This window comes from Mytilus trossulus, chromosome 11, assembly GCF_036588685.1.
Source record: "Mytilus trossulus isolate FHL-02 chromosome 11, PNRI_Mtr1.1.1.hap1, whole genome shotgun sequence".
Lineage (NCBI taxonomy): Eukaryota > Metazoa > Mollusca > Bivalvia > Mytilida > Mytilidae > Mytilus > Mytilus trossulus.
The window spans coordinates 61,228,584-61,253,308 of record NC_086383.1 but is presented as its reverse complement, the minus strand read 5'-3'; the positions used below and the strand labels follow the sequence as shown (position 1 = coordinate 61,253,308).

At 31.2% G+C, this 24,725-nt stretch overlaps 2 protein-coding genes across 3 annotated transcripts; one reads left to right on the top strand and one right to left on the bottom strand.

Annotated features, from left to right (window-relative positions):
- Nucleotides 1-301: 301 nt before the first annotated feature.
- Nucleotides 302-17,761, bottom strand: LOC134691377 (gamma-1-syntrophin-like). Of its 2 annotated transcripts, XM_063551885.1 has the most exons (15): nucleotides 17,661-17,761; nucleotides 14,424-14,567; nucleotides 11,732-11,890; nucleotides 10,943-11,078; nucleotides 9,528-9,565; nucleotides 8,373-8,479; nucleotides 7,533-7,662; nucleotides 6,362-6,400; nucleotides 5,430-5,546; nucleotides 4,971-5,042; nucleotides 3,620-3,772; nucleotides 2,949-3,041; nucleotides 2,447-2,557; nucleotides 1,061-1,135; nucleotides 302-989 (listed from the first exon to the last, which is right to left on the bottom strand). In XM_063551885.1, exons 1-15 carry the CDS (start codon nucleotides 17,667-17,669, stop codon nucleotides 969-971), a joined length of 1,404 nt encoding a protein of 467 aa, XP_063407955.1. In that variant the 5' UTR covers nucleotides 17,670-17,761; the 3' UTR covers nucleotides 302-968. The 2 variants fall into 2 exon arrangements, with proteins under 2 accessions (XP_063407955.1, XP_063407954.1); XM_063551884.1 differs by lacking the exon at nucleotides 302-989 and having other exon boundaries at nucleotides 999-1,135.
- On the top strand, nucleotides 17,731-24,725 carry LOC134691376 (EF-hand domain-containing protein 1-like). The gene is made up of 11 exons (XM_063551883.1): nucleotides 17,731-17,972; nucleotides 18,691-18,912; nucleotides 19,195-19,345; nucleotides 19,919-20,055; nucleotides 20,424-20,651; nucleotides 21,045-21,386; nucleotides 21,965-22,105; nucleotides 22,606-22,900; nucleotides 23,278-23,362; nucleotides 23,768-23,960; nucleotides 24,491-24,725. Exons 1-11 carry the CDS (start codon nucleotides 17,925-17,927, stop codon nucleotides 24,566-24,568), a joined length of 1,920 nt encoding a protein of 639 aa, XP_063407953.1. The 5' UTR covers nucleotides 17,731-17,924; the 3' UTR covers nucleotides 24,569-24,725.

Genomic DNA, 24,725 nt, shown 5'->3' with positions numbered 1-24,725 from the left:
ATTTTAACATTCATTTCCATTTGAATGGTTTTACACTTGTAATTTTTGGGGCATTTTAAAGCTTGTTGTTAGGTGTGAGCTAAGGCTTGGTGTTGAAGACCATACATGACCTATGGTTTACTATTATAAATTAAGACTTGGATGGAGAGTTGTCTCATACCACATCTTTTGGAATCTATATATAGCTCAATAATATATGATAAGCAGTCACAGCAGGCACAACTCTGTCACCATGTTTCTATTCCCTGTATACCCAGTACTTGTTCTATTTTTTATTTTTTTTCTCAGCTATGGCTATGAAGATATATTGTATAAGTAGTCCATCTACAGAGATAACCAGTCAACACTGAGGTTACCAGTTTTAAACCTTGCTCACAGCTGTATGTTTGACTAAAATTGCTAGTTTTCCGGCTCAATGTTTTGGTTCTCTAAGGGTTCAACAATTCTATTTACTTATAAAAAACTACCAGAAATTCAGTCTTTCCGCTAAGTGCAGCCCAGGCTTGTAAAATTGCTCTCTGGCCTGTAAAAATCATATCTACAGGCCAACAGAATCTAACTAAAAAAAAATCAAAAATTTAGCTTGGCCTGTAGATTTAACAGTTCGTCGTGAAGACTGGTAATTGCTATGATATAGACAAGACACTGGTGTTAAACTCCAACAAATAATCAATGTGACCCTTTACCCCCTGTCATTGTAATATTGATATAAATATGTACATGTGAACGCAAAGGCAACACACTATGAATCATAACTATCCTGCACACATATAACAATCTATCAAATATATTGGAAGATATAATAGCACTCATTAACAGGAAGCTATGAATTATGGGAAGTTTTGTTTCTCCTGGATTCCCTAACATTACAATGGCAGACTTCTATTAAACTGGATAAGGATGTTGGATCCACAGCAGCAAGTTTCACTAGAAACGTTCATTGAGTACATCAGTGTGTTGATTAATAACTAGGATAAGAAAGTTGGATCGACAGCAGCCAGTTTTACTAGCAAGACACGTTCATTGAGTACATCAATAACTAGGATAAGAATGTTGGATCCACAGAAGCAAGTTTGGCCGACAAGAAAGCATTCATTGAGTATAGTAATGTGTGGAGTCCAGTACATTCTATTTCCTACAATATAAAAAGGGAAATTATTATTTGCATTATTTTGACTTGATAAAGGATCACACATATCACATGATCTTGTAACATTATGTTTGATATAACAAATAACAATTATAATTGCAATATTTAGGTTGTTCAGCCAAGTGCTCAAAAAATTGTCAAAATACAAAAGACTGGTCACATTTCACCAAAATTTCTAGGTTCAAGTAGTGTATAAGGGTACATAATTCCAGCGGAAGGAATATTTAATGAGTAAATCGGTATTACTGAGTAAATCTGAATGAATGATGATTAAATAGTTCATTAAAGTAAGACTTTTTGGATGCTTTTTATGAAAAAAGTTTATAAAAACTTAGTATTATATATATTGGTCGGCAGGTCTGCACTTATTAAAATTCAGTATACAATATTTATATTTAATGGTCAGCAAGTCAGCGCTTATTAAATATCATTTAATGAATAAGTGCTGACTGCCAACCTGCCGACCTTAATTTTATGGGAACATTTTTTCACTAATAAGTGCCGACTGCCGACCTTAGTATTTTAGTAAATATTTACTAATAAGTGCAGACTGCCGACTGACAAGCTTAGTATTTTAGTAGACATTTACTAAAAAGTGCCGACTGCCAACCTTAGTATTTTAGTAAAGTTTTACTAATAAGTGCCGACTGCTGATCTGCCGACCGTAATTTTTAGGGAACATTTACTCTTCAATAAGTCCCAACTGCCGACCTCACTAATAGGAACAATTTCAACGTTATTTCAATACATTAAGTATCTTTGTGCGTATGATTTTCTATTTTTTTAGCGTATGAATATATAATTTTTAACCGGAGCTATTTGTCCCTATATCCTACTTGAGCCATTTTCTACTTTATTCTTAATTGGGTGCAAATGTAAAAATTTCACAAACTTTGACAATTTTTTTTTTCTCATTATGTTCATATTCTTGTATCAACTTGAAACAATTTCTTTCACAAACCAATAGACTTGAGAAAGGGTACCAAAAAGGTTTTTTTTAAACACTGACTTATATAATAATAGGATGCAAACTTATGCTGGTCCAGTTGGATCAACATTGTTAATTACTTCAATTGGTTTGCAACTTTACATAAATTTAAAAGAACTTTATAAGCAAATATTGAATGAGGCTTTTTTTATATATAAAAAAACTGACACAAAACATAGCTACTGTAAACCAAAACTTGTCATAATAGGTGGCAACATGGCAGACAACAACCCATTATACAGTCATACTCTTACTTTAGTATTTATAGCAAAAAGGGAGGTAATTATACATTATAGTCCTACACTTACCCTTATTTCTGTTGAACCAGGTGGATCACAATTAAAGTGAAGTTTAAGTCGTGTCTTGCCGTCATCTGACGATCCCCGTAGCTGGGAAAATCTGTATGTCCACTGAAAGTTCTGTAAAACACAAAACTAAAATAGCTGCATTTGATATACTTGTTTTTTTTTATTTACTGCTTTGATATAAATCTGAGGCAGATATATTCCTTTTTTTTTAAATAATTTAGGAAAATTTTATACAGCAAAGGAGTAGGGGCATTAAGGCCCCGGTTTTGGCACAAGACAATAAAATGTTTGACAAATATTTTGTGGATTGAGAAAAAAAAAGATTTTTATGGATATTTAATTTCTTGCTTTTATCAAAGTCTACATACATATATGAGCCTGCAGAAAATATGAATTTTGTTCAAATTTTAATTTGTGATTCACTTTTAGCCACAAAATACACAGAAGTTGGTTTTCCACTACATTGTATTAATAATGAATCTACAAATTTAATTTTACCTACTTTAGTACTGTTATCATACAGAGAAAATCCTGAGTCCAGATCTAATGTCAGTCCACATAAATTCCCTCTCCATGTACAACCAAATGTCTTGTGCTGGAAAAGAGCCCTCACATTTAACATGTTTAATATGAAATTTTATCATGGAAATATTTTTAAAACAAGCCATCTTAATTATAAACTAAAATGTAGATGAATACAAAAATTTGTGATGGTTCCCCTGAACCCAGTTTCTCCCCTACTTTTGCTGTTAATAGCAGACTTAACAAAAATAAGGAAAAAATCAATCAAAATATTCCTCTTGATACTATTTTTTAATTGTAAGAAGCTTCTGTCCAAGTTTGGTAAAAATCGAGGATAGTTTATGAACCTAATAAATATTTTAAAAACTTTAACTGCAGACTATGACTTGTAATGTTAACTGGAAGAAAAACTGAGTCCATTAAGAAGTAAAATACAGACAAAAAAGTACGAAATTTTAACAAAATGTCTCTTTTTTTTTCCATTTGAATGCACAACCTCAATGTAGATTAAACTACTTAGCTAGACAACTAGGGTCCTTATGTTTAGGGTACTTCAGACATACCTTTAATCTAGTAATACTGCTATGATTAGTTCTGTACCAAGCCTACCTAAGCCACCTCGACCCTGTGTTTATGGTAATTCAGACATACCTTTAATCTAGTAATACTGCTATGATTAGTTCTGTACCAAGCCTTCTCGAGATGTAGTAACTCTGCTCGACTTTCTGTACTGAGGTAAAGTTTCTCACCAGTTCCAGCCAGTATGTTACAACAGTGTTGTCTATCATCTAATAATTCTTTATCCTAAAAATAATTTGAGCAAAATAAGGGATTTTACATCTTTTACTGGTGTATGTCTTTTTGCTTTATTCAAGAACATAATTATATTGAATAAAAAGTTGCCTTAAAAAACTTAAAATACAATAAATTGTAATAATCATATATTGACTTGTATTTTCTAAAGGAGTAGGTCCAGTAAGACCCCTTTTTGGTCCCAAAATATAACAGTTTTACAAAATTGTTCAAATGTAAACTTTTAGATATTTATTGGACAGTAGAATGCTTCTGCTACATAAATATGGGCTGTTTTTTTACAATACAGTGAAAATATATTGGTACTAGCACCATTAAGTCATGCTAAAAAGTAAAATCACAAAAAAACTGAACTCAGAGGAAAATCAATTTGGAAAGTCCATAATCACATGGCAAAATCAAAAAACAAAACGCATCAAAAACGAATGGACAAGAACTGTCATATTCCTGACTTGGTACAGGCATTTTCAAATGTAGAAAATGGTGGATTAAACTTCTTAATTACTGAAATCTTCACAATTCTAGTATTTTAGTTAAATTTTAGCGGTTTTTGTGTGAAACGACAGTGGCCGCATTCGTGTTCATCCTTAATATTAAAATGTTAGTTGTATTGTATGATAATACATAACATATATAAAGGTTGAGGATGAACACGGATGCGGCCACTTTCATTTTTGACAAAAACCATCTGAAAAGTGACATTTTTCTGCATGTTTGGTAGATTTTTTTATATTTCACCTTGACTCGGTGTGTTTTTATGATTAAATCAGTAAAAATCTTTCACATAAACTAATTGATTCAAATAAAATAGACACTTAAGTGTTTAAAAAGTTGTCAAAATCTTTCGACAGATGAACCTGAAATATGAGGCCAAAATAGGTCCTTACCGAACCTACTCCTTTGAACTATATTTCACAAAGTATTATTTTGCAGGTAAATTCTTTACTAAATCAGTATATAAATTATTGCTGGAATAGACAAAAATATTCTGGATATTTTTACATATAAATATATAGGCATTTTTTTATGTCATGTAGATTGTCAGTTCTTATTAAGCAGAATTTTAGCCAATCAAATCATATGTGAAATCAAATTGCATAAGAAAAATAATTTTTGCAAATTACTTTAATTTTTACAATTCTATAGCAACAGAAAAGTAGAGGTGGATTTTCCTCTAATCAACCATTACCTTACAAATCTGCAGCATACATTCATAAACTTTGAACACTGTATCACATCTAACCCAGTCTCTGGTTTGCATCTGAAAAATCATAGAGTTTTACAGTAATTTACGTATAACTTTGGAAGAGAAAACTTAAAATTTACCACTTGGAACTCTTGGTGTGAAAAAAACACAGTTCTCAAATTGTTTGAAATATAGAAATCATATTTTGTGAGGCCATAAAGATACTGATAGGGTATTTAATGTTTAAAGCTTGATACTGGCAAGATTTCTTTTCATCTTCTAGTAGTTTTAGCAACCTTTATAAGTATAAAATTATTGATAATCTGCAAGTCAAAGGATTTATTATACAAAAAAAAATAGTTATTATTTTTCAACAATCTTTTAGGTCCTACTTGGATACTTTCACTTTTAACACTTCTACCCCTTTGTGTATATTTTAATTTTAAATCATCTGCCACTTACTGGTGGATAGTCAAAGAGATAAATATCTGGTCCTTTTAAAGCTACAAATTTAGGTTTCCATGCTGGTCTATGTAATGATGGTGAAACTCGCTCATGCATCCAATTCATCATCAGTATCTAGAAATAGAATAAACAGTTACTGTGGATTCATATTTTTTCGTTGAATACCAATTTTCTTGGATTTCGTGGGTTCAGGTAAATCACGAATTTAAATGTTCAACAAATTACAATTTTTCAAAAGGCTTGTGTGCAGACTTTGGTAGTACCACGAAATGTAATATCCATGAAATTGTAAGTTTTGTTCAATCCACGAAAATAAATGAATCCATAGTATACTGTAGAATACAAATACTTTTTTTCATGTTTAGTGGAGAAAAAAATCGTTTTTATAAGGTTGTTCACTTCTTGGTTTAAGGATCTATACCATAAAAAGTATTAACAAAAAATATGGAACCCCTAAATAAATCCAAAACGAAGGTTGTCCATAAATGCTTAAATAATCAAATGCTCGAATATTACCCCCAAACAAACCATTAGAAACAACTGTCATATTCTAAACATCTGTGTATTAATAATTTTCAAAAGAAAATCGTGGTTTAATATATATTTAAGAATGGAAATAGGGAATTGTGTCAAAGAGACAACAACCCGACCATAGAAAAGACAACAGCAGAAGGTCACCAACAGGTCTTCAAAGCAGCAAGAATTTCCCGCATCGAGAGGCGTCCTTCAGCTGGCCCCTAAACAAATATATACTAGTTCAGTGATAATAAACGCCATACTATACGTGGTTTAAACCTAGTTGTATGATCTTGTATAGCTATCACAAATACAAATTGCATTCAGGGTGTTAAGAGTGGTAGGCGTTGAAGAAAAGAACTGAAAATTGGCTTTCGTGTGGTGAACTTATGTTTAAAATTTATTCTACCAACCTGTTCTTCTGGTATCAGCAGTCTGTTACTCATCCTTATCTGATATTAAAAAAAATGATAATGTATTTATCATATCATAGCAAAACCTTAAAAGGCGCCTTCAAACTTATTTTTATGATGTATATTTGCTTCTTCATACTTAAACAATCCTTTATAGCCATGGTAAAATTCATTGTTTTGTTTTAAATTGTTGACAACTTTTCTCTTTCAAAATTTCAAATTGGGAGCCTCCATTAGGGAAAAACCCCACAAATAATGACAGTTGACAGATATTATGTCAGTGCATATGATGTCGATTCAAATATATTTGCATTGCTTTTGTTTTTATGAATATTGTGACAGAAAAGGTTTCTCAAAAATAAAAACTCATTTAAATATTTGTCATATTTATTTGTATGCAACATTTTCTAAGGGATGACATCAAAAGATCGATGAAGGATACAAAACTTAAATCAAATAGTTTGGAGGTGGGGCATCAACATTGCTGCAAGTTTTGTTAATCCAAAATCGATTTTACATATATCCCTATTGGTCATTCAATTTTTCCCAAATTAAGTTAAGAGGGGGAGGGGGGGGTCAGTGAAATGTGAATTCAGTTTTTTATCCTTCATTGATCTTTTGATGTCGTCTCTAATAGAGCAATAAATAATCTTGTGTTTTTGCCATAATTCAACAATTTCTATAATAAGTACAACATTTCTGAATATACAGTTTAAACATATGACCATACTGATAAACAGGCTACAAAAAGATAGACAGGCTGCAAATCAGTGAAAAAGTCATTACTACTATGTATTATAAGGCTTTTCTTTCATTTTCACTTGAGACTCAATGCAATTGAGTGTGTCTGGTAAAGGTAGAATATATTTGGTTAGCTAGCTTAATAGCTGAACTGTGAAGTTATTATAAGGTCAGGTATACAACCCTCCTTTCAGGGTAGTCTAGTCTTACAGACAGATAGATTGGTTATATGTGGGACTAGTCTAATTTTAAAGAAGGGTAGTTTACCTAACCTAATAATGACTTCACAGTTCATCTAGCTAACCAAAGATTTAACCTACACACTCAATGCATTCTGCTTTACTTAAAAACTAAATTCATACACACATCAAAAGTCCATACATTCAATAAAATTACATACTCAAATTAGGTTCTATGAAATACCACTTACCATTTTTGAAATGAGAAATGAAATATTACTGGATATTGCTCTGATCCAATCAGCCAATGAATGACTGTCATCACAGTGAATGACACCTGTCGATGAACCATCTACTCCAATCACTTCAAAGGCATTAGTTCTGAAAAGTAAGAAAGAAATGTATTTAAATCTATGCAATGAAGCATAGTATCTATGCATATAAAAAAAAAAATTAAACCAAACAATAAGTATGCAAAATAATACTGGAATAAATTTTAAATCATTACAATTTAAAAGCAGCCAGTCCTTGTGGATCTCAACTTGGTGTTCAATTTTATGAATATCAATTATACTGGAGTTAAATAAAGAAATAATCGTACGTGTGTGCATGGATAGACAAAAATATACCTTATGTGAGACTTCGACCTGTGTATAAAAAAATTTGTCTTATGTCAGAAATCTATCTACATCAATAATTCACTTTAATTCCATAACTTAATAATTTAATTTTGGATGTAACACGTATTCTGATTGGCTGATGTTATCAGCCCAGAGACATAATTTAGTCATGTGACCGTGACATCATCACCTGCTTTTAGTTTTTTTAGTTTAAAATGGAATTTATAATTAAATTATAAGAAATGACTGTAATATGTTTTCTGTCTATTCGAAATAACATGATAAATGTGGTGCACACTGTTAAATAACCCGCTACACACGTTATTCAGTGTGCACCAAATTTTTTATGTTATTTCTTCATAGACAGAAAAAATAGTACAGTCATTCCTTAAAAAGATATTATATTTTACAGTTCATATGCTAAAAATGAATTCAACAAAAGAACAATTGTCTGTGAAATAAATAACTAACCTTAGTTTATCTGTACCAGGACAGAATCTTGTTAAATAGGCAAACAATAACTGTATTGATACATAGACCCGCCATTGTCTTTCTAAACCAGGAAACATTTCTCTACACTGAAATATGTTATAATATACTATTATAAATTCAATTTTAATAATCATGTCATGGGATGACAGTTGGGCCTAAATTAATATATTGTTTGTTTCCCCGATCCCGACCCTGTCAAGCCAGGTGAGGGTAGGTAGGTAGGTAAATTATTTTTTTTTTCTTCTAAAAGCTGGAACAATATCCGTCGATCTGGCAACCCTGCAAATTGGAAATGAATAACATAATATTTAACTTAGTTTTGACAATAAAATTTAATGAGTCGACTGTTTTTGCAGGGACGGTCGGGATTGGGGAAACAAACAATATTTTATTTTAGGCCTTGTATATAAAATGATGATAAATATATTGTCAAATTATGATGACTTTGGGCAATTCTCAGACCTAATAGCTTTAAGAAAAATTTGGCCAACACCCATGATTCAAAGCTTTTGTAACCAAAAGATTCCAAATGTGATATAGAATTCATCAATATAAAAACTTTTTGGATCGTGGATGGCGGCCAAGATTAATAATGCTAAAAACAATTACAAATTTTGGACAAAATTGACCAAAATTAACCTAAAATACAAAAAATGTATATTTAAGGGGTCATAGCTTCAAAAGATTTAAAGGACGGTGCCAAAAAAGTATATTTTAGTCTTAACAGTATTATCACAATTATTTCTATTTGAAATTTATAATTGCTTGGCCCCATTTAAAAAGCATTAAATATCTAGGGCCAATTTTAACCCTTCGTGAACCTTCTCCTTTGTCCTTGAATCAATCTTGCTTAAACAGAATATATGCATATTTTAGAAAATATTCTAATTCAGAGACAGTTATTGGTCCTTGTCTTACATGTTTTGGTGCATGCTCAGTTGACATACTGAACGTGAAATTTGGACCTTTATCCAAAGATCCCCATCAGCATGAATTACTTTTGAGTTGTTATTTCCAAACAGATTTATGATTCCACCTTTGGGAGGGTCATTTTGACAGAAATTGCAAGTCAAGGCAGACATATTTTTTTTTAAATACCAAAGTTTCTCTTTTGAACCTATAAATTTGACTCACCTGACTACCATTGTCTTGATTGTTGTAACTTGGGCTATCTGTAAAGAGGTATAATGGAATATATTAACACTAGAAATAGGTCACTATATAAAATAATTGATAAAAGTATACACAGCTACTTTTGCATAGGTACTATTTCTGTACTAAAAATTTGTAGTACTGGAAATCTACTTTTAATATTCATTACTATTTTGTTGCTCTAAAATTATTGTAATATTTAGGTACCTGTATTTTACAGTACTTTATTTGTACTTGAAATTTAGGTACTACATATATTTGGTTACTACCGTTACATTTTCAGCATTTTGAAAGTTTTTCTATTTCAAATCTCTTCAAGTTATGATTTTCAAACATGGAATATTGTATTATTTCTGTACCAAAATATTTGGTGCAAATCAAGCACTCTAAAATACAAGTACCTAAATATTACAATAGTTTTAAAGTAAAGAAATAGTACTAAATATTAAAAGTAAATTTCCAGTACTGCATTTTTTTAGTACAGAAATAGTACCTATGCAAAAGTAGCTGTGTAGAATTAATCCTTAAGAACCTTTATCACTCAACTAGCTACTAAGAATAAGTCAAATTGAGAATGGAAATGGAGAATGTGTCAAAGAGACAACAACCCGACCAAATAAAAAAACAACAGCAGAAGGTCACCAACAGGTCTTAACAAGACTTATTTAGAAATTATTTTCCTTTCCTCATCTTTGTCATTTATAGTGTGTTTCTCAGCTGCATCATCCAATATTTGTTCACATGTTTAACAGTGTTATTACATTTTCTTATTTTTTTATCAAATTTCTAATTTGCCAGAATAAGCACTGTCACTAAAAATGGCCAATTCATGTCTTAAAAATTACTGACAAAAACTCCAAAACATGACAAGCAGACATCCTTAGGCATTGAAAAAAAGTAAAGATCTATCAAAGAATTTTCAAAATAATAATTTCTTATTTGGCCTAAGATATTTACCATCCTTATATGACTTTTTGTTCAATTTGTATTTCATTTATATTCTTTTATCAATTTTCATTATTTTAGGGAGGGTAACTTAAAATATGACAAAACAAGGGAAGTAACTCAAATTTCTTATAAAGTTTTTTTAAATACACAAAGCTTTTTACAGAATGGCAGTAAGCCTCAGGTAAAGATCGTAGATAAATAAGCTGTCAATTGAAGCCATATAATTATACAAGCTCTTTAGTAAACAGGTAAAAATTGCCCTCATCGGTTACACAAAAACATAATGTATGTTGACATTGATGGTGATAAAAAATAGAGACCAACACATTTTTTGGTATTGAAATTTTGATACAAAAAAATTCAACATTTGAATCATTAATGGAAGGGACAGAGGAGGCTTGAAAATTGGGAGATTTTGACTCCCACCAGAAGAATCACATGTCTGATACCTGGGGTCATCATCTTGTTCAGGAATGGAGCTGCTGGTTTGAAATATTTAACAGTTAGGGTAACAGTTGAACCTGCATTCTTTAGAGTTGTCATCACCTCACTATGAGTCATCTTGTCACATGACTCTCCATTTATCTGAAATGTATCCAGTAGCATAGTAGTGTAACAGGTACCGTGTGAAAGGCCAAACAAGCCAATGTGATTGTATAGGATAAACCTTAAGTAAAGAATTGGTTTGGTAGATAAACATTTTTTGGTTGGGTTTTTTTAATCATTTCTGGAGACCTGTAACTTTAATGCCTGTTCCAAGTCAGTAATATGACAGTTCTTGTCCATTCGTTTTTGATGCGTTTTGTTATTTGATTTTGACATGTGATTATGGACTTTCCGAATAGATTTTCCTCTAAGTTCAGTATTTTTGTGATTTTACTTTTTTTTTAAAGATTCACCACATTGAGAGCCAATAAAACCTTTAGAGTAGCCATTTTTAGGCAACAACAACAAAACTAGGGTCTATAATGGATTTATGTCTGTTACTCTGTATTTCCTTCAATGCTAGTTCTTCTAGATACACAAGCATACAAGTCAAGTGCCAATTATAAAATAATCTTCTTTCTATTCAACCATGTCTTTATCTATATGGCATTCAGATTTTGTTTTGTTTCAGTGAATAATGGTTCTTGAGAATCTTTCAACCAGATGTATTTTTGGCTTTGTGTACTTTATTAGTCATGTACATGTGTGCAGGCAGGGCTCATTTCTTTTGTTTATTGCGATTAATTTCTTACTTTTATAATTGCATCTCCAACAAACAACTGTTCTGTCCTAGCCGCTGGAGAGTCTGGTAATAACTTAGAAATCAGGGGAGGTAAGTTATGGTCTGCTCCTCCCTTTATACTTAATCCTAATCCAGAGTTATCTTTTCTTTGGATGCTAACTTCTCTAACCTGTGAAAAATTATATATTAAGTTAATTTTAATAAGGTCATGTATTTAGTTTAAATTAGGTTATATAAAACATATCCAGTCAACAACAAGGTTGTGAATTCAAACCCTGAAAGACCATACCTGCCAACTGTCACCATTTGCTGGGGATTTCCCCCATGGAGGCTCCCAAATTGAAATTTTGAATGCCCCCTTGAATGTTTTTAAGGACTATGGCAGCCATCTTGCACGAAAAAAACCCATGGGCATTTTGAAAAGTTAGCAGGTATGGAAAGACTCAGAAAGTGGCAGATGTGTTTAACTCTTATCTCACCCAACTAGGATTGTAATTTTTCTGCTGAATTTTGGTTGATCTCTTCAAGCACTCTAGCTTTGTGGGATAGTATTTGAATTCAAATCTTGATTTGACAACATTTTGAATTTAGCTTATCATGAAACATGTCATTCTATTAGATGTAATTTTTTTAGTGTTCCATATATTTTTTTTATCCAATGAAACAGTCAAATAAAATTGAGAATAGAAATGGGGAATGTGTCAAAGAGACAACAACCCGACCATAGAAAAAAACAGCAGCAGAAGGACACAACAGGTCTTCAATGTAGCAAGAAATTCCCGCACCCGGAGGCGTCCTTCAACTATATATTGTTCAAACTTGTGAAAACTAAAAACCAGATGCTCCGCAGGGCGTAGCTTTATACGACCGCAGAAGTTGAACCCTGAACGGTTGGGGCAAGTATGGACACAACATTCAAGCTGGATTCCGCTCTAAATTTGGATTGTGATTAAATAGTTGACACAGCATAGGTTTCTGACACAGAATGAATGTATTCTAATGAACTTAAAATTTTTGTTTTCTCTTAGAGCAATTCACTATGCTGTTGAATATTAATCCTCTCAAAAAAATGTTTGAAGAAATTTTCTTTTTATTTATGAAAATTCAAATGAGAAAAATTGAACCCAATTTTTTAATCACATCCCCCTTTCCCTTATTCCAAAACTAATTTCAATTAAAATATTCTAATGGAGTTTGCAACAATTACTACTCATTTAAATACATCATAAAATATTAAGATGTAAAAAAACTGCTTGTTATCACTGAATGGTAAAGATTATTTAAATTTATCAGTTGGTAGTAAAAAGTGAATATACATTGTATATTGTATATAACAAAGATTTAAGTTGATTCTGGACAAAGAAAGATAATCCAATTAAAAAAAATTCTTGCAGATATTTCTTGCTTACTATACTGGACAAAGAAAGATAACTCTTAATTAAAAAAAAAATTGCTATTTCACAATATTGTGAAATTAGATATTTCTTGCCATTGCACAATACTGTGCAATTGAAAAGACTTGCTATTGCACAATACTTAATATAATAATTTGAGATCCTGATTTGGACCAACTTGAAAACTGGGCCCATAATCAAAAATCTAAGTACATGTTTAGATTCAGCATATCAAAGAGGCCCAAGAATTTAATTTTTGTTAAAATCAAACTTAGTTTAATTTTGGACCCTTTGCACTTTAATTTAGACCAATTTTAAAACTGGACCAAAAATGAAGAATCTACATACACAGTAAGATTTGGCATATCAAAGAACCCCAATTATTCAATTTTTGATGAAATCAAACAATGTTTAATTTTGGACCTCGATTTGGGCCAACTTGAAAACTGGGCCAATAATCAAAAATCTAAGTACATTTTTAGATTCAGCATATCAAAGAACCCCAAGGTTTCAATTTTTGTTAAAATCAAACTTAGTTTAATTTTGGACCCTTTGGACCTTAATGTAGACCAATTTGAAAACGGGACCAAAAATTAAGAATCTACATACACATTTAGATTCGGCATATTAAAAAACCCCAATTATTCAATTTTGATGAAATCAAACAAAGTTTAATTTTGGACCCTTTGGGCCCCTTTTTCCTTAACTGTTGGGACCAAAACTCCCAAAATCAATACCAACCTTCCTTTTATAGTCATAAACCTTGTGTTTAAATTTCATAGATTTCTATTTACTTATACTAACGCTATGGTGCGAAAACCAAGAAAAATGCTTATTTGGGTCCCTTTTTGGCCCCTAATTCCTAAACTGTTGGGACCGAAACTCCCAAAATCAATCCCAACCTTTCTTTTGTGGTCATAAACCTTGTGTCAAAATTTCATAGATTTCTATTAACTTAAACTAAAGTTATAGTGCGAAAACCAAGAAAATGCTTATTTGGGCCCTTTTTGGCCCCTAATTCCTAAAATATTGGGACCAAAACTCCCAAAATCAATACCAGCCTTCCTTTGATGGTCATAAACCTTGTGTTAAAATTTCATAGATTTCTATTCACTTTTACTAAAGTTAGAGTGCGAAAACTAAAAGTATTCGGACGACGACGACGACGACGACGACGACAACGACGACGACGACGACGCCAACGTGATAGCAATATACGACAAAAATTTTTTCAAAATTTGCGGTCGTATAAAAATTGTATAGATTTTGTATTGGTGGTTTGACACATAAAGGCTGTAAATACATTACCAAATCTTTCATTTGATGTTCTGTTTCCTGTGAAATGGGAACCAGTTCCTCCTTCAGTAATATCAAGGCATCATTTGTAAGATGCAATTTGACTGGCTGGGGTCTTGATTTCCCATCATGCAAAGAAACCATACCACTCTTGACCTATGAATAAAATGAATCAAATCTAATACAAAAAATATCCGACCGTGGAAGGGCTGGGCTGTATTGCCAGTTAAGATCTTTAAAAACTTCCATCATAAAAAAATATCAAAATGGCTTAAGTGGAACCAGTTATTGATGCTACTATCAGTTCAAATATGAAAAGTTAATGACCAAAAATTAAACTTCATAAATCAGTAAACACCAAAAAATACAGTTTTTAAAAATTATTATGTATGTATAAATAAGAATATGTTTGTGTCAGAAGAGCCCAAAGTTGACATATTATAACACTGTTAAGCTTTTGACCAAATATGAAGTCATTCTGATCATTAGGTTCTAATAAACAAAGTGCCTGTCAGCTATGCAAGGGTAATGATTGAGGTTACAAGAGCGCAATTATTTGTTTACATTATACCAGCAAGTTTTTTACTCCAAGATGGTACTCAGAATAGAATCCTATACGGCTTCTGATTGGTTGATACAGGATTGGAATTACATTTAATCGAAATGCTTATCCAATAAGGTTTAAAAACTGCATTTTAAGTCAATTTGAGCCACATGACCCTGTATTTGTTGTGGTTGTAATGCAACCCTGGCATTTCTAGTAACAGGAACTGCCACCCGTTTTTTCCTAGTTTCTGTAGTCTTCGAGAAAAAAAATACAGAACACTAGTGGTATCCTATGGAAAATGCATTACGAATAATTGTGCTCTTGTAACCTTGAGCACTATCAGTTTGATACTTTGAAAATTCACAAATATAAATTGGAGTTATCTTCCTCTGTTCATAAGTTGAACGAAAATGTATCTCATCCAATTTTTAATTCAAATTATGGTTATTTTTGGGGCCCTTTATAATTGCAGTTCAGTGTGAGCCAAGACTCCATGTTGAAGGCCATACCTTGACCTATAATGGTTTACTTTTTATAAATTGTTATATGGATGGAGTTGTCTCGTTGGCACTTATACCACATCTTCCTTTATCTGTCATGTATGTATTTGAATTATTATACTTGTTTAGTACACTTTTTTTTTTATAAAACACCAATTAGTAATGTATGGTATATGAATTTGTTCATTTTGCTGTTATAGGCTAGGATCTGAAGAAGGATCAACTCACTAACCTATTTTGTTTTATCTATCAAAGGTAGAGATATATGCCCTAGAAGATATAGATATCAATAGTTATCAAAGGTACCAGGATTAAAATTTAATATGCCAGACATGCGTCTCGTCTACATAAAACTTATCAGTGACGCTCAGATCAATATAGTTATAAAAGCCAAACAATTACATAGTTGAAGAGGATTGAGGACCAAAAAATTCCAAAAAGTTGTGCCAAATGATAAGGTTATCTATTCCTGGGATAAAAAAATCCTTTTTTTTTTTTTAAATTCAAAGTTTTGTAACCATGGTCATGATGGTAACAGGAAATTTATTTAAATGACCATATAATAGATATTCATGTCAACACTGAAATGCTGACTACTGGATCAGTGACAAAAATGTGAAAACACCAAAAATTCCAAAAAGTTGTGCCAAATATGGCTCAGGTTATCTATTTTTGGGACAAGAAAATCCTTATTTTTTTTGAAAATTCAAAGTTTTGTAACAGGAAATTTATTTAAATGACCATATAATAGATATTCATGTCAACACTGAAGTGCTGACCACTGGATCAGTGACAAAAATGTGAAAACAAATTTGTTTCTTCATTGAACTCTTCCAAAAAATGCCAAGTATTCAGACACAGGAAATAAGTGATAGACATGAGAAATGGTCACATGTGACAGCTAATCACTGTAAAGCTGAGAGGGGGAAGGAGGGTCCTGATCCCGAAATCCTGGGCTTACAAACATGAAATTCCGAAATCCCGGGCTTAAAAATATAAAATCCTGAGGTCCTAAATTAAAACTCCTATTTTTCCTTTTAAATAGTGAAAGATCAATTGCAATTTCCTATCAATCTAGTTAAACATGTTTAATCAAGATGTTCATTTGTCACAAACTTTGAGGTTCCTTTGGACCATTTTTAGAGGGTCATAAATTATGTCAAAAGTTACTGTAGTCATGGTAGTGTAGATCCTATTTATAAACCTAAAAAATTGCAAGAATGAATTATACAAACATTTTCTGACTTTTCATTTAACATAAATTATCAAAGGGTACTGATTGCTCCACTTTTTCTAATTAATTTACAGGTACTAAAGGAAAGAAATTATGTTGGGAAGTTTAAATACTTGAAAATCAGGAATTGTTTTGATAGTATATTGGGTATCAGGTTATTACCGGTAATTAAATAATGTAACTTATAAAATTATCAAATTAAATTAGGTAATTGAAAAAATGGTAATTAGACAATACCTCACATGTCAGAAATGTGTATATATCCAAAGGGATAATAACACTTGTTTATTGTTCTAATTGATTTTAATCCCTTTTAAGTTAAATTAGATAGGGGTTTACAGTTAACTCATTAACAAAAATGGAAAATGAAAAAGTAAAAAAAAAATAAAAAAATACATGTGTATTATGTTGTATTATTATGAATGTTTTGTTTGTAGGTTAAAAGCTAACGAGAGCCTATGTTATATCCTTGTTTAATAGCATACTTTGCAGACTAAAAAACAACTCATTTATTATCAAAAAGTGATACCTTTAAACTTTTCACACTAATTATGAAAGTCTTTATAAAAATATTCTTTGATGCCTTACATCTACACTGAGACTACTATAACATTATAGTTAGTCTCAGATCTACAGGAAGGTGTTGAAACCAAAATTAAAAAATAGCCACAGGTCTCAGGATTTGTTTTTTTTAAATGATGAAAAAGTGCACAACATAAAAGATGATATATTCTCATCTTTTCAAAAGATGTAATTAAGGACAAGGCGATTAATGAACATAAATTGTTTGACAAACTCACACTGATTTCTGTTTAATTTTTGGCAGACAAACTGTCAAACATAATTTCATAAACATTTGAGTTTGAAAGAAAATTGTTTACAATTCGGGATTACTCATCAAGTGTTTCATTATTGTAAATAAAACTTTTCATCTTCACACTCAAGTGTAGAAATTAAGTAATAATAACCTCTTCCATAGTATACGATCATGGGGTGTTCAAAATATACAAAATTTATGCTAGACTTTCATTTTCGGTAAACTCTTCAAATGTGAGACGAGAAAGGTTGGCTACCGATAGATGTCGCGTCAACAGGTCGATCTCGTAAAATCTCACGAGTTATATGTTTGCGTAGCAACCACCAGCAACAGTGTCTGAATGTGTACGGTTGTTGTGAGAAACCAAATAGAATTAGCATTGAAGTCTGCAATTTAACAACAACCAACAAATAAGATGGAAGGACTACCATTCCTTCCTGGAAATAACTTCAGAGATCCAACGGTAAGTCTCTTAAAAATAAATAATGTACTGAAAAGTGAGATTAGTTAGGAGATGAAAAAAATGATGACAAGATGATACATAAGATAACTTTTCTGCCATCACCACTTCACACAATTTGCATTGTAATCAATTAAAGATGTAAGTCAAATGCAATAAATTCTCAACACAATACAATGTGACACATTAGTGATTTATATGATTTCGTATTCTAACAATATTGGATCTAAAAATAAAATGCCATTTCTTTGAATTGAAGGGAAAATCATTACTGGACACCTCAAAGGTTCTCGTAAAATTTGATGTCACAATAGAAAATATCTAAATCCACATTAGAAAAGGGATGTTGTATGACGACGACGTCAAGAAGCAGCACATACAATGTATTTTAAAATAGTGATTAGATGTATAAGTTTCTCATCTGGGGAATACCCGTATTGTGTAAAAAGGTAGGAATAACATGCTTGTAAGATAATGCTTCTGTTTGCGGTTCTTAACCTGAAGAAGTTTAGAAGTTTTAAACAAATGATTAAAGCAGGTGAATAGTTTATCTATCAGACAAAACCCACCAACATATTGATTGCAACACTGTCTTCAGTGTTTACAATAGGCAGGTATATTTATGTTTTAGCTATATCCACTGTACATTGTATATAAAACAATAAAAATGTATCTACAATCAATTTTTATTGTTAATGATTTTAACCATAATCTTTTGCAGAAATGGAAACATCACAGAAGTCACACACTGAACTACAAGAATGGTTATTCCATCCCAGGCAGACCAGAAGTAGGGATAGGTGGAGAACCTATTGTCTACAACCAATTGTCTGAACAGGAACTTGATGATTTGGCCAACTACAGTCCAACACTCACTTATGGTCAAGCCAAACAAGCACCACCAGAAGACTTTGTTCCTGGTCATGTTGCTTGGGACAAAAAGGTACGGTTGAAACTAAAAAGAATTCTCCTCAGCTAAAATAACTGGAGCAGTGATGGATCAATTTTAAAGATAGAAAATTCACCGACAAAAAGTCACAATTAAGTTTTGAGATTATTTTTCTTTGAACAGGGATAGATGTTCGTACTTTTTTTTAAAGAAAATAAGTTTTTTTACTATTTCTTTTCAAATTTTATTGTCTTCCATTTTGAATGTAAGAATGAAAATAATTTCTGAGTAAAAGAAAAATACTGAATCTTAAATATTCTTTGTCTATATTTTTAGGTCCTGAGATTCAATGCTTATTTCAAGCAGACAGTTCATGAATCTCCAGATGAGTACTTTAGAGTTCGTCCAGTAGATATATTTTATTATCTAGAAGATGATAGTATATCAGTGGTTGAGCCACATGTAGAAAACTCAGGAATGCCACAAGGTAGGTTAAAAGAATAAACGATTTGCTAGAAAAGAGTTATTATTAAAGACATTCAAAACTGCTAGTGCTACCAAATAAAACACGAAAACAAACATTACTTACTATAAAAACAAGAATGAATGATTTCTTTATTCTCCAGTCATAACTCCTCTGAGTTCTTGTTCATATATAGTTCACTTATTTTTAAATTGAAATAAGCATATTTAGAAAATTTAATATACTCTACTGTTGATTATTTCATTGTACAAGGTTTAAAGGTATTGGTAAAATACATATTTACAATACAATAAATTATGTTCAAACTAGCAGACATTTACACTTTTATTTTTACCCACTAGAGAGGGAGCAGGACGTTGGGATCAGGTGTTTTTAAACCTGGGACTTCAGGATTGACCCTTTTGAAATACAAGATTTCTTTTTTGGAAATCCGGGATGTCAGAATTTATTTTTTTTTTTAAATTCGGGACCGCAGGATTTCATGTTATTAAGCCTGGGAATTCAGGATCAGGACCACTCCGAACCCCCCCCCCCCCTTTTCACTAGACATGATTTTATTTTATTTTCATATTTCAGGAAAACTGATAAAGAGACAGAGGCTACCAAAGAATGACCAGGGAGACAATTGGCATTGGAAGGATCTGAACAATGGTATTAATGTCACATTTTACGGGAAAATATTCCGTATTGTCAACTGTGACCAATTCACCACGGTAAGTACTAAAACAGCTGGCTTTTGTGATTTTATAGAGAAGAGATTGTGATAGATTTGAACGGAATAATTCCATTGCAATTGTAATTTACATTATTAAACTTTTTAATGAATAACATATTCTTGATTGAAAATATAGAAATTAAATTGATTTGTATAAAAAGAGATGTTGAAAAAAGATCAATCATCAATGAGACAACAACCCATCAATGTCTGTCTACAAGGTCATCTGAGGTCAGCATTCAGTCCTTTTATTGACAAATAAACACAACAAACAAGAAGCTATGAATTACAAATATTATGTCCATTATACAATATATGCTTGTAAATTAGCATAAAATGTAATGTTATAGTTATCTCCCCTTTTAGAATTTCCTAGAAAGTGAAGGTTTAGATGTAAACCCAGGAGAAAATCTACCCTCAGATCCATACATTGATAGAAGGAAGGAAAAAGCTGCACTCAGAACTTACACCACTGCCTCAGCATTTGATGCCAAGAAACAGTTCTTGGAACTTGACAGAAAAGTCCTTCGATTGTATGTTGTTTGGGATGATACAAATCAGATGTTTGGTGAAATGAGACCATTTGTTATCCATGTAAGTTTAGGATGATTTTGTTACCTCTAATAAATTCTTCAAAAAAAAGCTTGTATTGTAAGATGTTAATTTTTTGTTGTAATTCTTTGAGATTTTCCTAAAATCTAAATTTGAAAAACTTTAAAACGCACATTTTCAATTTTCTTTAAAAAAAACCCATATGATTTGAATAAAATATGAGGCAAAGACTTGTATGAATATTATTCTACTAGCTATTTCATTTATTAAAAACTAGACTAGACTTTTCTATCTATTCAGGACATTCTTTCCACATAACCAGGGTACTATTATGTGATAAATGAAAATAATTATGAATCAAGATTTTTCTCTTAACCATTTGAACACATATTTCTTTGTTTATGTCAACAATTATTGGTCTTCTTTCCTTTATAGTATTACTTAGTGGACGATACCCTAGAAGTCAGAGAAGTACACAATGCCAATGATGGCCGAGATCCATTCCCAGTTTTAATAGGGAGACACAAAGTTCCAAAAAATAGATATAATGTAGAATCCTCTTTCCCAGCTGTTGTAATGGAGTTATCAGACCATGAAATCAAACAATATTATACACCTAAAGACTTCAAAATCGGTGAAACTGTCACTGTGTACGGAAGAAGGTTTTTGGTCTATGACTGTGATAATTTTACAAAGGCATTTTATTATCAAAACTTTGGAATTACAGACTTTAATACAGTAGATGTGCAAGAAAAAGTGAAAAATCTACCAAAAATGGTATGTATTATTCAATGTATAGACTTTCTTTAAATGATTTCAATATGAAAAATTTTAGGGCAGATTTATTGTATACATATCATAGAAAAGTATTTTACTTTTAAGAAACAAATAGAACTTTCAAAATTTAAAATGATACAGAAAGGATTACAACTGACTGCTACAGAGAATTAATTAATGATAAAAAAAAAATCTCCCAAGAAAAGCTTTATTAGTTTGAAACAAAAAATAGATTCAAAGCAAGGATTTTGAAATAAAATATAAATATTAATTGATAGATGTTCAAGTGAAATATATCATCTCCCCTTAATCAATTGAATTGTTTGTGTATTCTGGTTTTCTTAAGAAATTACAGTGTGATTTTAAATTGCAAAATATTATAAGGAAAGGATTTAATTAAAACTATTCATCAATAAAGAGCAAAGAATGGAACATAAAAGATACAGAAGCAATGATGTGTTGTGGTAATATCTCTTCTTGATAAATCATCCTATTGTTCATCCTATGAATATTTACCCTTCAATAATGTATTGGTTCTCTACTTGTATGATAATAATTCCATTAATATTATTTTGCAGGAAATTCCACCCTACAATAATTTTGGTTCACTAGAAGATTCCTTACAATCATGTCTATCACTTATACCACAACCACCCAAGAAAGATTTCATCAAAATGTTGGAAAATGATCATAAAGTACTCAGATTTGAAGCCACAATGGTAAGTCTTTACTGTTCTTTGAAATGTGAACAAGAACCTAATTTTTACTTTTATTTCAACACAGTATATATAGATCTAGACCTGTTTTAGTTTAAGGTTTGAGTTTGAAACAGTATTGAATACTAATGACTGTAAATAATACAAGTTATGGAGTAATTGCAATTATTTCAACAAAACAGCAAACTACAACACTAATCATTTCAAATTCATCTAAATTGTCTCATGTCTTAAAACAAATATGAAAAGATTCAACAGAAACTATAAGATATCAACCATTTACTGAATATCTACATGCTTTGTTTTCGATATCATGAAAAAAATCCACTTAAAAAAGGGCATCCTTGTAACACACCATACAAACATTCAGCAGCATATTTATTCATTAACAAAATTGCATTTTGGGCAATTAGTCTCTCTGTGGACCAGTGGAAATATCAAATTTCTATTAAACTGTAATGGTTAATATTTTTTTTTTAAATATTATTTTATTTTTAATTTAGGATTCAGTACGACCAGAAGACAGAGGAAGGAGGTTCATCGTATCATATCGTTTAGCAGACGACATGATGACAATCTATGAACCACCAGTACGAAACTCTGGAATCATTGGAGGAAAGTTTTTGGAGAGGACACGAGTTGCCAAGCCAGGCTGTGCACCTGGTCAACCAGTATTCTATGGTCCACAAGACTTTTACATTGGTGCTGTAATTGATGTATTTAAACACAGATTTGTCATCACAAACGCAGACGAATATGTGCTCAAGTATATGGAGGACCATTCTGCACAATTCCCAGGTAAAGAACTATTACTTTTTATTTGATAACATATTAAAAGAGGTTTTAAGTTTTAAATAAAGTGGTTTGTTGAGAATCATCTTGTTTTTGTGATTGTATAAACTTTTTGATGTATTTTTTAGGTAAATATCAGGTTGATTTATTCCCAATAATTTTTTTACTCATGAAAGCTGTGAATATAAATTGCTTTGGAAAATTTAAACAGTTCACATGTATTCTGAAAATATGCTTTTACAAAACCATAGTGATTTGTCAGATTTCTATGGTTTTTTCTTTCATCTCATACCTCTATTTTGCATTGATTTTATATATTTTTATGTTCTTTAAGATCACTGACTATTTACAGTTGGCCTGACATCTTATTTTTTATATTTTAGCTGAAACAGTTCAGACACTGAGAGAAAGACTAACAACACGTCCAATGGAAACAGTCAAAGGAGGACCTATGAAAGTCATGAGAAGGTATGTGTACAACTTATTTGTATTCCCCAATCAAGTTTTAACATTTAATTTTTCTCAGCTAATTTGTTTCCAGAGCTTCAGAATAAAATTCACTATTCTGTGTATGAAAATACACTTTAATAAATGTCAGAAGTCAGATTTTTTAATAAATATTAGAAAAGTCAGAAATTTTTATATATGTCAGAGAAGTCCAAAATTGTTAAAAAATCTATACTCTAACAAAAACGTATGCAGTGGTCACACATATTTTATTTGATGACATTTTATTTTTTTGTTAAACATAACAAAATTGATGATTAATTGTGAAAATTAATTTATGTATACACTTCACTTTATGTTAGACCATCAACCTAATAATGACCTTTTATAGAGATATACAATTCAAACTATTATTTTTTTTTCCAGTCCTGGAGATTTAGAAATCTTAGTCAAACAAGTACGAGCTCAGCTTAAAAAGATTGCTATAACAGACAAGGCAAGAGTTGACACAATGTTCCTAAGATACAACAAAGATAGAACAGGATATATTGGTGGAGATGATATGAGAGCAATGTGCCGAAGCTTACAACTGCCAGTAGATGATGATGTTATCAATGAAGTAAGTTATCTCCCCTAGAATAGAAAACAAGAGCTATCTGTCTTTTACACCAAAACCAAGTTCAAACAAAAACGGTTTGAATATAAAAAAAAACATGATGGGTGTGCAATACATTAATGAAAACTCAGGTTTTTATATGCTTCTACTTATCTGAATTTACAAAATTTATGAAGATAATTAGGAAATGACCACTATGGTAATTTTAAGTTTAAATTTACGTGATCAAATTTCTCACAAACTACCAGCTGTGAAAGGCAATTGCAGGCTTTACAATAAATTTTGAATCTACAGACCTGAAACTGATCTTTACAAAATTTTAGTTAGCTATTAAATCTAAAGAGATAGTTATTAACAACCCCATCAGAATTTTTACAAGCCTATGCTGGTGGCCCTGTGGTATAGCATTCGAAATGCTATTAAATTATTTACATTTCTGATTGGTTGAATCAAATTTTTGAATTGGTTTTTTTTATGACTTCCTGAATGATGTATATTCCTGTATTGTAATATTTAAATTCTTTCTATTTCAGCTTGTTAGACAGTGCACATCGAATCCAGAAGGCAAAATATCATTAGAAGATTTCAGAAGATTCATTGAGTGCTCATGAAGAAAACCTGACTATTTTTAGAACTGTGATACAATTTTAAAGCAATTTCTGTACGATTTGTACTATGGACCAAATTTTATTGATCTTGAAACTTTTATAAAAAATTTATGTATATTGTATATTATTGTAAAAAAAACAATACATGTGAAGAGAATAC